We start from the raw sequence: 14,966 nt of genomic DNA on the forward strand, positions 1-14,966 counted from the left end.
CGAGGTGGGGGTGCGGGGCGCACATGTTTCTTCTGGGAGGTGCGGGGCTTGGTGCTCACACGTGTGCCTCCCGCATGTGTGTTGCTGTGCCAGCGGGGGCGAGCCAGCAGCACTGGGGAAGGGGGTCAGAGTGGTACCATGGTGAAGAGCAGGGACTCTGCCTGGAGTAGCAGGGGGCAATTAAAGCATTAGCCTCCGTCTTTTTCAGCTTGTATTGCTTGACAGGAGACCCTGGGCTCCTGAGCCCCTGGCCCCATGAAGGGCTGCCAACTGCTCTCCGACCCCAAACCTGCTCTAGCAGGTTCCTTCCTAGAAAACGGGGGCCCCCTTTTCCTCACCAAAAGCTCCTAGCTGGTCTATACGACTCTAGTGGGTCTTTTGCACACCAGCTTCCAAACACAGGCTCAGGCTTTGGGGCCCCCAGGACCACCTTTGCAGAAGTAGGCTGGCTTCCCCTCCCCCTCAGAGTTGATTACTGGCAGATTCAGTGACTTCTGAGCCTCCGTTTCCTAACTTGGAAATTAGTATCTCCATTCCCTTCAGAGCCAGGATGGGACAGGGGTCTCCCCTTTTTTCCTCATTTAGTGTGGATCCCCAGGTGCTCTACCCTGGCTTTATACATATCTGCTGCAGGCCCTTCTCTGTCTTCATTCCCTGGTGGCTACCAATTAGCAGCAGGCTGGTGGCAGTCCTCTGCTCTGAGGGAAGATCTCTGTTCAGGGAAACTGAGACCTGGGTGGGTGGGTGGGGTATTGGTGTGCCATTGTCATCCTGTTTATGGCTTGCTCATGGTGCTGTTTTGAATGCTGCTATTGGCCATCCTGAGATCTGGCCGAGACTGAGGACGGGATGAAGAAGGGCCCTGGGAACCCAAGGCCTGGAGAGTTCTGATTGAAGTGTAGGTTGCTGGGACCCTGGGAGGGACCCTGGGTAGGGCAAAGCTGGGCCAGCCGAGAAGGCTTCTAAAGGGAATTAGGCAGGCTTCTGGGCTTCCTTTCTATCCTGCAATGCCAGTCTTTTCAACTTTTAGACCTCTTCGCCTAAGCCGCTATCAGGACTGGGAGAGAGAGAGGCTGGGGACTGGCTGGCTGGGGACTGGAACAGCTGGCCTCTTCCCCACCAAGAAGCGACTGGAAGCTGACCTCTTTTTACTGGGCCTCCTGTGCCAAGTACACTGTATGTCTGGGGGGGTGGTCACTGAAGAGTCTGGAAAGCCAAATGCCAAGGGTAGCTCATGGCCCAGGGGACCCCAGCACGCAGCCTTGGAGGGTTTGCTGCTGCTGGGCATCCTGAATCTTCTTCAGAATCTCCTGCCTTCTTCTCTCCTGTGGCTGTGTCCCCTTTACCCTGCCACCTCCTTTTCTACTTCCAACAGATTCTGCTCTTGTCTCTCTGTCTCTGCACCGTTCTTTACTAAAGTCTCTAACTGCTCCCCCACCTCCTCTTCCTTTAAGGGGACCAGGGTCTCAGAACCTATGGGGAAGGAGCCAGGCCAAAATGTCAGCTTGGCAAGAGGGACCTTTGCTAATACCTACCCCTTTCTCCTCCCCTTGTTTTAAAACTTCCATCACCATAGCAACCTTTTTACTCCAGTGCCTTCCTCTGCAGATCCCTTCCTCCAACCAAAGGGAGGCAGGGCCTCCAGTGGCTTCAAAGATTGGGACCCCAGGTTCTGAGGCCAGTGACAATTGGCTCTTGGCCCTGCCTGCATGAGGAGAGCTGACTATTCTGGAAATAGCTGTGGACCGCATGCTCACTTCTAAGGCTGTGAGATTGGGGGTTAGCAGGGGCTCCTCCATACTCCTAGCTTAGGTAGAGAAGAGTCGGCACCAGCAACTATTGATGATGGCTCAGCTTGCTACCAACCCAGGACTGAACCACACTCACCGGAAGGAGGTCGCCTGTGGCTGTGAGCTGGACAGGAGTTGGGCTGGGGCATGTCTGTTTGCAGTAGAAAACTCAGTCCTAATCACTAAGAGAGGAGAAGAAGGGAGGGAAGAGAAGAGGGTGCCTGCAGGCTGGTGTTCACAGCTGCCACTAAATTGGGAGGTGTTGCCTACAGTCAGGAGTCAGCGGGAGGCCTCCTGGGGCCTTTCTGGCCTCTCCAGATTTACTGCAAGCTCTAGAGCCCCACATGGTAGATGCCAGAGCAGCAGGAAACTTAATTTCTGGATATGAAACGTGAGACCTGAAGCAGGCTGACCCTGGTTGGAAAAACAAAAAACAAAAAAACCTGAAATGGGGTCTTTTGGCTTCCATTTTGATTGGATTTCCTCTGGCTCAGACCTGCCTGAAAATCCAATAGAACTCCTAGGGACCCTTTATTACTAGGGCACCAAATAGACAAACGATTCCTCAGAGTTGGCCTGAGACCTGAATCACTGAGCCCAACAGACGAGGTCCAGGAGCAAGCAGGAACAGGAGTGCTGAGCCCGAAAGCTCTCAGGGTCTGCTGGAGAAGAGGGCAGTGGTAGTGTTCTGCACTGCTCTTCTGCTCCCTGTGGGTAGCCCGGGAATAAGGTTTATTTCCTTTGCATAGAAGGAAAGGAACTCTATCTCTAGAAAAGCAGCTGCCCCGGGGCTCCTGAGCTGCCCCATACCTGGGTCAGTGTGGAGCTGACCAGATTCTGTGGTGTCAGAAAGAAAACTTTTGTTGGGTGTTAAATTTGGGGCCGTGAGAATGATGGATGAGAAATGCCCATCTCCTTCTGCTTGGCCCTCCCACCACCTTCCTTCAAGTTTTGGGGCTAGTCCCTCTTTTTGCTGAGAGGTACCAAGCGGCTTGGTGTACACAACCTACAGCCTCGTGGGGTAGCAGTAGGTAGCAGATGGCGGAAATAAACAGGTGTAGAGGGGATGAGAGAACTGATTGGAAACATGCTTTCTTTTCTCATGACCCTGAAAGATCCAGGTGTATGCGTGAATTCAAGCAGACTGTTGGGGAGGGATAGTATTGGGTGACATCAGGGCAGCCAAGGTAGAGGGGGAGTGGTGGCAAAGTAGATCTGTCCCTGCTTCATTATTGAGACCCCCCCATAGGACAGGGCGGTAGGCTGTCCGCACTATGGACTTTCCATGGTAGAGACAGACCCCTTGGCATGAATGTACACGTATAGCCAAAAAGCTGGCACCAGGATCAGAGACAAGCATATACAAAACCTCCCACCTACACCACACTGGCAGAGGCGAGAGCTGTTGGGTTGGGGAGGGAGGCAGAGCCTGGAGAAGGTGTCTCAGAAAAGGGCCATTCACATCTGGCCTTGGAGCATCAGGATTGTTTTAGACAACTCTTTGCATAGACAACCTTATGATGTCAGAATTCGTACTGAAAGAACACCACGCAGCAGCCCTGGTCCTGAGCCCTTGCCCATGTGGTGGCTGTTTCCCAGGGCAGCCCAAGTGGGTGAAGCTCTTACCAATGCCCACACTTCCTGCCACGGAGTAGACATACTTGAGCTGGCGAATCACCTGTTGTTGGACATTTAGGTAGCCGCTGATTCCCTTTTAATGTTATAAATAACTCTGTGGTGACAAATAGAATTCCCATGGGAGGCTTTGGAAAGGGTGTTTGCATCGGAGGGAACAGTATAACAGAACCACAGAACTGGGAATGAACGGTCCCCGCCCAGTCCTCCTGGCAAACAAGCAAGCCAAGGAGCCACCTTCCTGCTCAGTGAATGGCCCTCAGATTCTAGCCTGGTAGGGGAATCTTCTCCCACCCCCACCCCACCCCCACCGCCTCACCCCTGGGGGAAAAATGTCCTTAGACCTCTCCCTCCAGATGTTAGGATGCAGAGATGGGTGGCTGTGCCTCTGCTCCCAGCTGTGACAATGAGATGCAGGAGCAGGGACTTTGGACATAGTGGCAAAGACACACCGCTGACATCTTCAGAGCCTCTCTCCTTTGCCTCTGTCGTATTTTGCTAGATGCCTTAAGCTCTGACTCCATCTCACTGATGAAAATGTGTTTATTCCCCAAGTTCAAGCAATCCCGAGGAAGGAGTTATGGAATTTGATCCCTAATGCTGGGGACACATTTGGGGGGGCCCTCCAGGGAGGGTTGTGGTCCTTGGGAATAGTATAGCTGGCTTCTGCCTGGGAGGAAGTGCATGGCATCCAGGACTACCCAAGGGCTTGTCTGGGGCCCCCAGCTCGCAGAGTTCACCTTGTAACAGAGAACTGACGCTGTAAGTCCCTTCAGATAGGGGAATATGTAGATGCTCAAGGCCCTGGCCCAGTTCTTTCCACTTCAAGCACTTTTGGAGGTAGAAGGAGCAGAGGTGACGGAGGCAAAGCAGTTTCAGTGTGGCCTCAGTGTAGAGCTTGCTCTAACCACAGGCTGGCACAAAGCAAACTTTAAGGAGGCAGACTCTGGGGTTAGATCTGTAAAGGTAGCTGCAGCCCTCTATCTCTGAACAAGGCCATTGGGTACCTTTCCCTTTGGATGCAGGGACCAGCCATTCAGCACTACAGTTTAGGCTTGATCTGTAAAGGACAGAGTGGAGGTAGGGCCCTGTGCTCCAGGTGCAGAGTTCCCGGAGCCTACTGAGCCAGCAATAACCGGACGGAGCCTCACCTGGCCCTGCGCTCCTGCAGCGCCTGAGGCAGGCTTGGCTTACTCTGGACTGTCACCCCTGCGTGCCTCCCAGCAAAGCCTTCTGCTCCCAGCTCCAAACCTAACACTGCTTTCCCCTACAAGGAAGGTAGGCCATGGAGGGAGGCAGCAAAGAGGAAGGCCTGGTAAGGCAGGGACAAGCTGGGGTGTGAAAATAGACAAGGAACGTGTCCCTCTAGGCATATCACATACATGTCTGAATTCAATATTTAATAAATTCATCAAACTAATTGTAATAAAAATTCTAAGAGCATCAGAGCACAGCACATGCCTATAATTCCAGCACTCAGAAATAGGGGCAGGGAGACTCGGAGACCAAGGCAAGCCTCAGTTATATAGCGAATTTAAGGCCAGCTCGAGTTACTCTGTCTCAAAAAATGAATAAACAAAAGATATAAATTTACACTTTGAATTCTTTGCCCTGAAAAGAACTCATATTTCCTTTAATGTCGTAGAAAAGTACATTCTCTCTCTCACACACATACACCTCACAAATAATGTTTGAAATTTGAAAATTATTTATTCATTTTTCTTGTGTGTACATGCACACACACGTATGTGTGTGTGTTTGTGTGTATGTGTGTGTGTGTGTGGTGTGTGTATGTGTGTATGTGTGTGCATGTGTGTGTATGTGTGTATGTGTGTGCATGTGTGTATGTATGTGTGTGTATGTGTGTACGTGTGTGCGTGTGTGTATGTGTGTACGTGTGTGCATGTGTGTGTACGTGTGTGCATGTGTGTGTATGTGTACGTGTATGCGTGTGTGTGTACGTGCATGTGTGTGCATGTGTGTGTACGTGTGTGTATGTGTGTGTGTGTGTGTGTGCGTGTGTGCGTGTGTGTGTGTGTGTGTGTGTGTGTGTGTGAGCACTCACGCCTGTGGATACTCAGAAACCAGAAGAAAAGCATCAGTTTCTTTGCCACTCTCCACAGATCCTTCGAAACCGGCCTCTCCCTGACCCTTTGACTTGCATTTTCTTAGCTAAACTAGAAGTAACAAACCCCAGAAGGTCTCTCCCTGCCCACCCTTGCAATTGGGGTTTTGGGCATGTACAGGATATGTAGCTTCTTATGTGGGTGCTGGGATTCAAACTCTGTTCCTCACAATTGTGCAGAAAGCTCTCTCAAGTGTGGAATCACCTTTCCATATCCCTGTAAGTCCTTTTTGTTCGTTCGTTTGTTTGTTTAGTTGGTTGGTTTTGAGACAGGGTTTCTCTGTGTAGCCCTGGCTGTCCTGGAACTCACTCTGTAGACCAGGCTGGCCTTAAACTCAGAGATCCACCTGCCTCTGCCTCCCAAGTGCTGGGATTAAAGCTGAGCCACTGTGGCCCAGCCTGCACGTACATCTTTAAGATACAAAGGGAGTGGGGGAGTTGGGACTGAAGAGATTACTCTCCAGAGGAGCTGGGTTCAATTCCCAGCACCCATGTGGTAGTTCACAACTGTCTGAAACTCTAAGATCTGACACCCTCACACAGACATGCATGCAGGCAAAACACCAATACACATAAAATAAAAATACGAAAATTTTAAAAAAGATATAAAGTACATTCTTTTATAACTACCATTCAGGTTTAGAAATGGGTCTTCCAGGCTAGAGAGATGGCTCAGCGGTTAAAAGCACTGACTGCTTTTCTGAGGGTCCTGAGTTCAAATCCCAGTGACTACAGGGTGGCTCACAACCATCCGTAATGAGATTGGATGCCCTCTTCTGGTGTGTCTGAAGACAGCTACAGTGTACTTACATATAATAAATAAATAAATCTTAAAAAAAAAGAAAGAAAGAAAGAAAGAAAGGGGTCTTCCAGAAGCCCTCATGTGTCCTAACTCGGTCACCCCTGTCCTGTGCTATCCCTTAGGTACCATTATGTGAGTCTTTGAACTCATTTTCAGCTTTTCAGACAGTGTTGCTTCTGTGCTTGAGTCCCTAGCAGCATGGTGAGCTCTGCCTGTTTTGAGCTCTGCATCTAAATACTCACACGACATCCATCTTGCCTGTTTCTATCAACACTGCCTTTTGCAGGGCACACTGTTTGGCTGAGTTGAACTAGAGCGCTCTCGTTTCCTTCGCAGCATAACGACTCTGCCACACCACAGCACATCCTGCTGGGGGTAGATGTTTGGGCTCGTTCCAGCTTTTAGCAATTATGGATATGGCAATTATGAGCATTCTTAGCCAAGTGTCCTGAGGCATAAATGGATGCCTGCCTCTCTCTCTCCCGCCCTCTCTTTGATGGGATCTCTCTATGTTGCCCAAGTTGGCCTGGAACTCCTGGGGGACACTTGGCTCAAATGCGTGCATTTCTATGGAGCAAATATTTAAAGTACATAGGGCAGGCTTGAGAAATTGTGCAGCGGTTAAAAGCACTGGCTGCTCCTCCAGAGGGCCTGGATTCAGTCCCCTGCACCAAAACAAGAGCTCATAACTGTGCAACTCCAGTTCCAGGGAATCCAGCCCCCTCTTCTGGCCTCCATAGATACCGGGCACACATATACACAGGTATACATGCAGTCCAAACAACTGTACACATAAAAATTAATTTTAGAGGGGAAGTGGTGACACATGCCTTTAATCCCAGCACTTGGGAGGCAGAGGCAGGCGAATTTCTGAGTTCGAGGCCAGCGTGGTCTACAGAGGGAGTTCCAGAACAGCCAGGGCTACACAGAGAAATTCTGTCTTGAAAAACCAAAAAAAAAAAAAAAAAAGGCATAGGTAGGCTGCTCTCTGAGTTTAAGGCCAGTCTGGTTTACACAGCTAGTTCCAGGGTAGCCAAGGCTGTCACACAGTGAAACCCTGTCTCAAAAAAACAAAACCAACCAACCAACCAAATAAATAATCTTAAAAAAAAAAAAAAAAGAAGTACATAGAATAGGTTTGTTTGACAAAACCACCTCCACCCTGTCTCTTCCTTTAAGACAAGTCTTCAGTAGCCTCGGCTAGCCTTGTAGCCTTGAACTCATGAAGTAGCCAGGGCTTTCTTGAACCCCGTCCTCCTGCTGCCACCTCCTAAGTTCTAGGATTTCAGGTGTGTACCACACCTGGCTCCCAGCTTTTTTTTTTTTTTTTTTTTTTAAAGAAGAGCTGCCCTCTTCCAACAGATTTTATTTTGTCCATAGCCTCACCAACATTTGGCATCCCTAGACCATCTGAGATAAATAACTAGTATAGGGGAGAGTTCGTGAGATCTCAGCGCTAGACAAAGAACTGCAGACAGGTAAGGAAGACTTAGAGTGGGAGAAACAGACCTCCCCGGGAAGAGCACACCAGCTGAGTATCCAGTACCAAGTGGTCAGCCCTGGAAACAGGCATATAAGCAACACGACATGGACCTAGCAGGTTATAGTTATATAATCAGGAGTATGTGCATATGTGTGCATACACATAACAATAACTAAAAAATAAGTGGTCATGAATTTGATTAGAGCAAGACGGAGGACAGGAAGGGGAAAATGATATGATTATAATTTCAAAGAAACTCCTAGAGTAAACTTAAATTTATGTTCGTGGAATAACTGCAATGTAAAGATTTTATTTATTCATTTTTTGAAATAGAGTTTCCCACTGCAGCCCAGACTCATACCAATCCTCTTGCATCAGCTTCCTGAGCACTAGAATGATAATGTGAGTCACCATACCTGACTTCAAAGAAACTGTGTGTGTGTGTTTTAAATCACATTTATTTATTTATTTATTTATTTATTCATTCATTTATTTGGGGGATGTAGAAAAGTATGTGTACAGAGGTCAGAGGACAATGTCTGGGAGTTGGGTCTCTCTTTCCATCATGTGGGATCAGTAGCTGTCTCAAGTTTGGAGGTCGGTACCCTTACCTGGTGAGCTACCTGGCTGACCCTACAGAGACTGATGGTTTAATTCCATTATTGGAGAGGTGGATGCAGGAGGATTTCAGCAAGTTCTAAGCCAGCTTGATGTACATATTGGGTTCAGGGCATCTAGGGCTAAATAGTGAGACCCTGTCTCAAAAATCAAAACTAAAGAAATAAACAAATTGTAAGCCTTTTCAAGTGTATGTAATGAAAGAACTATTTCTTTCTTTCTTTTTTTTTTTTTTTCGAGACAGGGTTTCTCTGTGTAGTCCTGGCTGTCCTGGAACTCACTCTGTAGACCAGGCTGGACTCGAACTCAGAAATCCGCCTGCCTCTGCCTCCCAAGTGCTGGGATTAAAGGGTCTTTTTTTTTTTAAGATTTATTTTATTTATTTTATGTGTATGAGTACACTGTAGCTGTACAGATGGCCGTGAGCTATCATTTGTGCGACTGCTGGGAACTGAACTCAGGACCGCTGCTGGCCCGCTCACTCCGGCCCAATTCACTGTAGCTGTCTTCCGATGCACCAGAACAGGGCGTCCGATCTCATTACGGGTGGTTGTGAGCCACCATGTGGTTGCTGAGATCCGAACTCAGGACCTTCGAAAGAGCAGTTAGTGCTCTTACTCGCTGAACCATCTCACCAGCCCCAAACTATTACTTAATATGTCAACTTAGTAAAGTTTTGCTTGGTGGGGACTGTTGTAGTTCAGGCAGCCTGGTAGAATGACTGCACGTGTGGCCCGATAAAGCAAGGTGGATCTGTATTTGCCTACTTCGCCCTTGACCTCTCCTGAGCTGTGTTGGGGTTTCCCAAAATCAATTTCAGTGTTGGGGGTAGGGTAAGGAAAATGGTATAGCTGAGCCAGAGCCCATCCTGTTTGCATCTTAGAGCCTAGCAATGCCGTTTGGGTGTGTGACTCTGGGTGACAAGAAGAACTATAACCAGCCATCGGAAGTGACTGACAGATATGATTTGGGACAAGTCATCAAGACGTGAGTGTTGAGCTATTGCACAGTGATGGGTGGATAGACCAGGGTTGGGAAAGAGGGACTGGGGTGTACCCTGTCCTAAGGCCTGGTGTGCCTGATGGCTTCAGTGAGGAGTTCTGTGAAATCTTCCGGGCCAAGGACAAGACAACGGGAAAGCTGCACACCTGCAAGAAGTTCCAGAAGCGCGATGGCCGCAAGGTGCGGAAGGCGGCCAAGAACGAGATTGGAATCCTCAAGATGTGAGTGTGAGGGCTGAGGAAAGAGTCGGGTAGGAGATGGGGGGGGAGGGCTTGAAGGGCAGGGTGCCTAGGGAAGTACACGTTAGTCTGTTATAATTACTCAATGTAGGAACCAGAGCTGCTCTCAGGGGACACCCAACCCTGACTACTGACTCCTCCCACTGCCACTAGGGTTAAGCATCCCAACATCCTGCAGCTGGTAGATGTGTTTGTGACCCGCAAGGAATACTTCATCTTTCTGGAACTGTGAGTACCATTCTGGGGTTCCAGGATTCCTCAGTTCCTAGGGTCTTTTCTTTTTCCTCCCTTTATAGCTAAAGAACCCCATTTTTGGAACCCTTTGGGTCCCAAGGCCCTGGGCCTTGCCCAGCCAAGTGCCTGGTACAAATCAGGCCTCCCAAATGCTCCTGTCCTACCCCCGACCCTGCCCACGCCGGGCTCAGGGGCTGGTGTCCCTCAGGGCCACGGGGAGGGAGGTGTTTGACTGGATCCTGGACCAGGGCTACTACTCGGAGCGAGACACGAGCAACGTGGTGCGGCAGGTCCTGGAGGCTGTGGCCTACTTGCACTCGCTCAAGATTGTGCACAGGAACCTCAAGGTAAGGGCAGAGCCAGAAGGACCGGATCCCTTGCCATTGGGCTGGGGCTGGCCTGAGTGCCACATTGGGCTCTGGTCCAGCTTCTGAGGCTTCTGCCCACCCTTCTACCATTCTCTCCTGAACAGCTGGAAAACCTAGTGTACTACAACAGGCTGAAGAACTCAAAGATTGTCATCAGCGACTTTCACCTGGCTAAGCTAGAGAACGGCCTTATCAAGGAGCCCTGTGGAACCCCGGAGTATCTGGGCAAGGAGGGATGGGACAGGGGATGGTCGGAGGGACAACCTTCAGGGGGAGACTTTGGGGTAGGGGAGAAGTCTCTGTTCCAAGAAGTGGGTGTAGATGCTGCTATATATGGCCACGCTTGTTACTAACCAGTAGATGACTATTTTTTTTTTTTAGCACCGGAAGTGGTAGGACGGCAACGGTATGGTCGCCCTGTGGACTGTTGGGCCATTGGTGTCATCATGTATATCCTGTGAGTGGCAGGGCACACAATTGGGCTTGCAGCCAGGTGGGCTGGACAATTATGTCTGTGACCCTCCTAGGTGACCCTACTCCATGTAGGCTTTCAGGCAACCCGCCCTTCTATGAGGAGGTAGAAGAAGATGACTATGAGAACCATGATAAGAATCTCTTCCGCAAGATCCTGGCTGGTGACTATGAGTTTGACTCTCCGTACTGGGACGATATTTCTCAAGCAGGTGAGGGGCTACCCGGCCTGTGGGCAGAGTATAAGGCAGTACGGAGGGAGGCTCTGCTCTCAGCTTCTGCTGGATTCTACTCCTGCTCCCCAGCCCATCCATCTCATCTAGACAATGAGATGGGGCACCCTTGCCTAGCCCATCCCTGGCTTTGTCCCCAGCCAAAGACCTGGTTACAAGGCTGATGGAGGTGGAGCAAGACCAGAGGATCACCGCTGAAGAGGCCATCTCCCATGAATGGTGAGCAGGGCCCTCTGGGAGGAGTGGGCAAGTCTCTGCTGCACTCTGAGTGTCTTACATCAGAAGTCTGTATCCTTGAGGTCTTGAGGGTAGGGAAGGCTTTCTAGAGCTCTGCCTGGTGGCCCTTGATCACACAGGGCTGTGCAGTCTCCACGAAGGCACAGACCATTCTGATCAGATGCACTCGCCTCCTTTCTAGGATTTCTGGCAATGCAGCTTCTGATAAGAACATCAAGGATGGCGTCTGTGCCCAGATTGAGAAGAACTTTGCCAGAGCCAAGTGGAAGGTAGGCTTTGGCTCGCTCTCCTCTTGGCCCATTTCCAAGTGCTTTCTCTTGCACCCCACAGTTCCTTGCTGCTACTGCACCTCTTCAGCTGAACACAAAGTTTTCTCAGGCCTTCACGGGGCGGCTGCAGCTGCTGTAGTGATCAGAAGCTGAAGCTACTGAGTAGCTGGGTAGCTGGAGGCAGTGGGGGTGGGGGTGGGGGCGGGTACTACGGAAGGGGTTGGGCTTAGCTGGTTGGAAGGAGTGGATCTAGTGAAGCTCACCATGATCTTTTCTTCACTCTCCTCCTTGCAGAAGGCTGTCCGAGTGACCACTCTCATGAAGCGGCTCCGGGCACCAGAGCAGTCTGGAACAGCGGCGGCGGCTCAGTCTGCCACTCCTGGGCCTGCTGGTGCGGCCATCGCTGCTGTAGCTGCAGGTGGAGCTGCCTCAGCCTCTGGGGCCAGTGCTACTGTAGCTACAGAGGGTGGTGCCAAGAGTGATGACATAGCCTCTGCAGATCGTAGTGCCACCCCAGCCACGGATGGCAGCGCCACTCCAGCCACGGATGGCAGTGCCACCCCGGCCACGGATGGGAGCATCACCCCGGCCACGGATGGGAGTGTCACTCCAGCTACTGACAGGAGCGCTACACCAGCTACCGATGGCAGAGCCACACCAGCCACAGAAGAGAGCACAGTGCCCGCCACTCAAAGCAGTGCCGTGCCAGCTGCAAAAGCAGCAGCCACCCCGGAGCCGGCTGTGGCCCAGCCGGACAGCACAGCCTTAGAGGGTGCCACAGGCCAGGCTCCACCCTCTAGTAAAGGAGAAGAGGCTACTGGCTGTGCCCAGGAGTCTCAGAGGGTGGAGACAAGCTGAATGGGCAGCCTGGTGGGGGATGGGAAGGAGGGTGGGGGTTTGGATGAGGGGCTTCTCACTGTATATAGAGTCACTGGCATGATGCCCTAGCTCCTCCCTGCCCCCCAAGTTCCCTCATCCCAATAGGGCATGCCTGGGGGCCATGGGAGAGCAGTCTTGTCTCCTGTGTGGATGTATGTGAGTGGTGGGCAGGCCAGAGGCAGGGCCAGCCCCAGCCCCTGCATGGATTCCTTGTGGCTTTCTTGTCTTTCGCTAGCTTCACCAGTTTCTGTTCCTTGTGGGATGCTGCTCTAGGGATACTCAGGGGGTCCTTGCTCTCCTTCCCTTCCTGCCTCGTCATTTCCCCAGGCAGGCCCTGCAAACCTCATCCTTTCCCAGGCCCTAAATGGGTGGCCTTGCCCTGAGAGCTGGTCCTCCAGCGAGGCCCTGTCAGCAGTGTTAGGCTCCTGCACATGAAGGTGTGTACCTGTGGTGTTTGGGCTTCTCTAGGAGTAGACGAGAGACGCTGGCTGCAAGAGAGGATGCAGAAATCTAGGGCAGTGTGCTTTAAGTCTGGTCACATGGTTGGGGGCAGGCACTGCATGTTAGCCGTGGGGATCCTCAGAAGTGGGAGAGAGAATGGGTGGAAGCTTCCATCCTTTTCCCTGGGGGGGGAGGGGTGGCGATCTTCCCTCTGAAGATCCTTGTGTTATTCCATAGCCTCCCGAGTCCTGTAGCGGGTTGCTCTGTATCCTGATTCTTAGGAGACTCTAAAGGAGGAGAGAAACATGTCGGATGCAGCAGTGACGCCTAGGAGAACAGAGTACAGGGAAAGCAACCAGAGTGTCCCAGCCTATCTGGGTCCTTCCTGTGAGCTGGATAGGGAGGGCTGGTGTCCCCCCATGGCCTTCCTAGATGCCATTTACCAAGGAGGAGACCTTTGCCATAGCCACCTCATGCAGGCTCAGGCCACAAATCCTCGTCCTCCCAGGGAGGCATGGCAGCACCTCACAGGCTGCTGCTTTGGGAGCTTGTTTTTCACAGCGGCAGATTTTTCTGCTCTTAGTTCGGCCACATGGAGAGGGTTTTCCTCTGTTTCTCCCATCAGAGGCAGAGGTATTGCTCAGCCACATGAAGTAGCTCTGGCTGGGATGAGGAAGTAGACTACGATTCCCTAGCTCCCTGAGGGATGCTCTTGCCAGGTGCCCTTGGTCAGACCCTACCACAGCCTGAACAGGCAGCCACGCTGGTCCTTGCCCTTGCTCGGCACTCCATGGTGGTCCTGCCCTTTTCCCTGCATGCCTGTGGGTCTGCTCTGGTATGTGAAGGTTGGTGGGCTAACTGTGTGCCTGCTGAACCTGGCAAATAAACGTCACCCTGCAAAGCCTCTATGGCCACCCTCTTGCCTTTGCTTCCTCTGTCCTATTGGGGAGGAGCCTATGGAAGGCAGTGGCGGGGAGGGAAGAGGCTGTGGGATCAGTTTTTGGGTCGTGGCTGATGCTCAGTGCCTCTCCAGGGTCTACCTGGAGGATGATGATGAGACTCCTCTGGATTCTAAAAATCCCACGGGAGTGGTGTGTTTCAGCTAAGAACTATCCCGAGCTGAGCACCGAAGGGCTGGTGCTTTTCCGATTCTTGTTGACAAAGAGCCTTTATCTTCACTTGGACACAAGTGGAGTCTACTCAGGGCCAACTATTATAGGAAGTGACCTTGGGCACAGTGGGCCTCCTTGGCTGGGGGGAGGGTGGGGCTGCACAACAGTTCTGTGCTGTATGTTGATGCCTATTTCCTGTGAATACCTGTGCTTTCCACTTAGACCAAAAAGATTTCATTCTGTCTTCCCCGGCTGGAGCAGACCTGTTTTATAATATGAAGTTATGTATGTTTCTTCTGGGGGAGTAATACTGCTAACAATACCGTAAAAATCGCTAAGGAGCCTTGGCTTCAACTCAAGACAAGCTTTGGTGAACTCACCTGGGTTGCTTTCCCAGGGAGGACCTTAAATTATCTGATGTGGGAATAATAAAGAGGGTTTGTTATTTCCTGGTCTTTGAAGCATCTGTACGTCCAGAATCACCATCCTGTAGTCCCAGGCATGAGGAATTCTGGGAGGTAAGGGGTACATTACTGGCCCCAGTGTTTGCCTAATCTCAAAGGTTATTAGGTCATATTTGAGTCAAGCCAGGGCGAGTGTAGTGGTTTGAAGGGCTAAGGACTTAATGTGTCCATCTTTCCACGATGATTCATAGTAGAAGGCTGACAAAGTGGGGGCCCTCTTTCGATCTGGGAACTGTGGGCTGAAAGCCTATTACTTTCCATAACCATGGACCATCATCCCTTTTTCTTGGCATTCCAATCTATTTGACTGTCCCGAAGTGCAGCAAGAAGGGGTCTGGTTCGCTTTGCACCGGCTCGAACTTGAGATAGTCCCCGGCTTAGCAGGGATAGGGGTCAGATTGTAGCTTCACTGTTTTCCGACACAGGCCATCGCAGGGTTTTGTGGTAGAAACAAGGATCCACTCTTAGGAGACACCTAGAAGCTACATCCCAGGATTCCGCACGGCTGGCTGGCTGCTTATCACAACCGCTCCAGCGCCCCGCCCCGGTTTGTCCAATCAGAGG

The 14,966-nt window shown here is 51.1% G+C and overlaps 1 protein-coding gene and 1 long non-coding RNA gene across 3 annotated transcripts in view; one reads left to right on the forward strand and one right to left on the reverse strand.

Annotated features, from left to right (window-relative positions):
• Nucleotides 1-13,734, forward strand: part of Camkv (CaM kinase like vesicle associated) — a 14,556-nt gene extending 822 nt beyond the window's left edge. The window contains exons 1-11 of one of the 2 annotated variants that reach the window (XM_031344638.1): nucleotides 8,198-8,237; nucleotides 9,337-9,440; nucleotides 9,545-9,676; nucleotides 9,848-9,922; nucleotides 10,137-10,275; nucleotides 10,401-10,521; nucleotides 10,678-10,753; nucleotides 10,843-10,979; nucleotides 11,141-11,219; nucleotides 11,419-11,506; nucleotides 11,801-13,732. In XM_031344638.1, the coding sequence (XP_031200498.1) occupies nucleotides 9,346-9,440; nucleotides 9,545-9,676; nucleotides 9,848-9,922; nucleotides 10,137-10,275; nucleotides 10,401-10,521; nucleotides 10,678-10,753; nucleotides 10,843-10,979; nucleotides 11,141-11,219; nucleotides 11,419-11,506; nucleotides 11,801-12,364 (1,506 nt within the window). In that variant the 5' untranslated portion in view covers nucleotides 8,198-8,237; nucleotides 9,337-9,345 and the 3' untranslated portion in view covers nucleotides 12,365-13,732. Of the gene's footprint in view, nucleotides 1-8,197; nucleotides 8,238-9,336; nucleotides 9,441-9,544; nucleotides 9,677-9,847; nucleotides 9,923-10,136; nucleotides 10,276-10,400; nucleotides 10,522-10,677; nucleotides 10,754-10,842; nucleotides 10,980-11,140; nucleotides 11,220-11,418; nucleotides 11,507-11,800 lie in introns of those variants that run through there. The other variant, XM_031344637.1, reaches the window with a different exon arrangement.
• Nucleotides 12,895-14,928, reverse strand: LOC116072996. Its single transcript, XR_004111623.1, has 2 exons — nucleotides 14,319-14,928; nucleotides 12,895-13,113 (listed from the first exon to the last, which is right to left on the reverse strand). It is a non-coding gene; the product is annotated as an uncharacterized LOC116072996 (long non-coding RNA).
• Between the last annotated feature and the right edge of the window lie 38 nt (nucleotides 14,929-14,966).

Source organism: Mastomys coucha, unplaced genomic scaffold (genome assembly GCF_008632895.1).
Source record: "Mastomys coucha isolate ucsf_1 unplaced genomic scaffold, UCSF_Mcou_1 pScaffold23, whole genome shotgun sequence".
Classification (NCBI taxonomy): domain Eukaryota; kingdom Metazoa; phylum Chordata; class Mammalia; order Rodentia; family Muridae; genus Mastomys; species Mastomys coucha.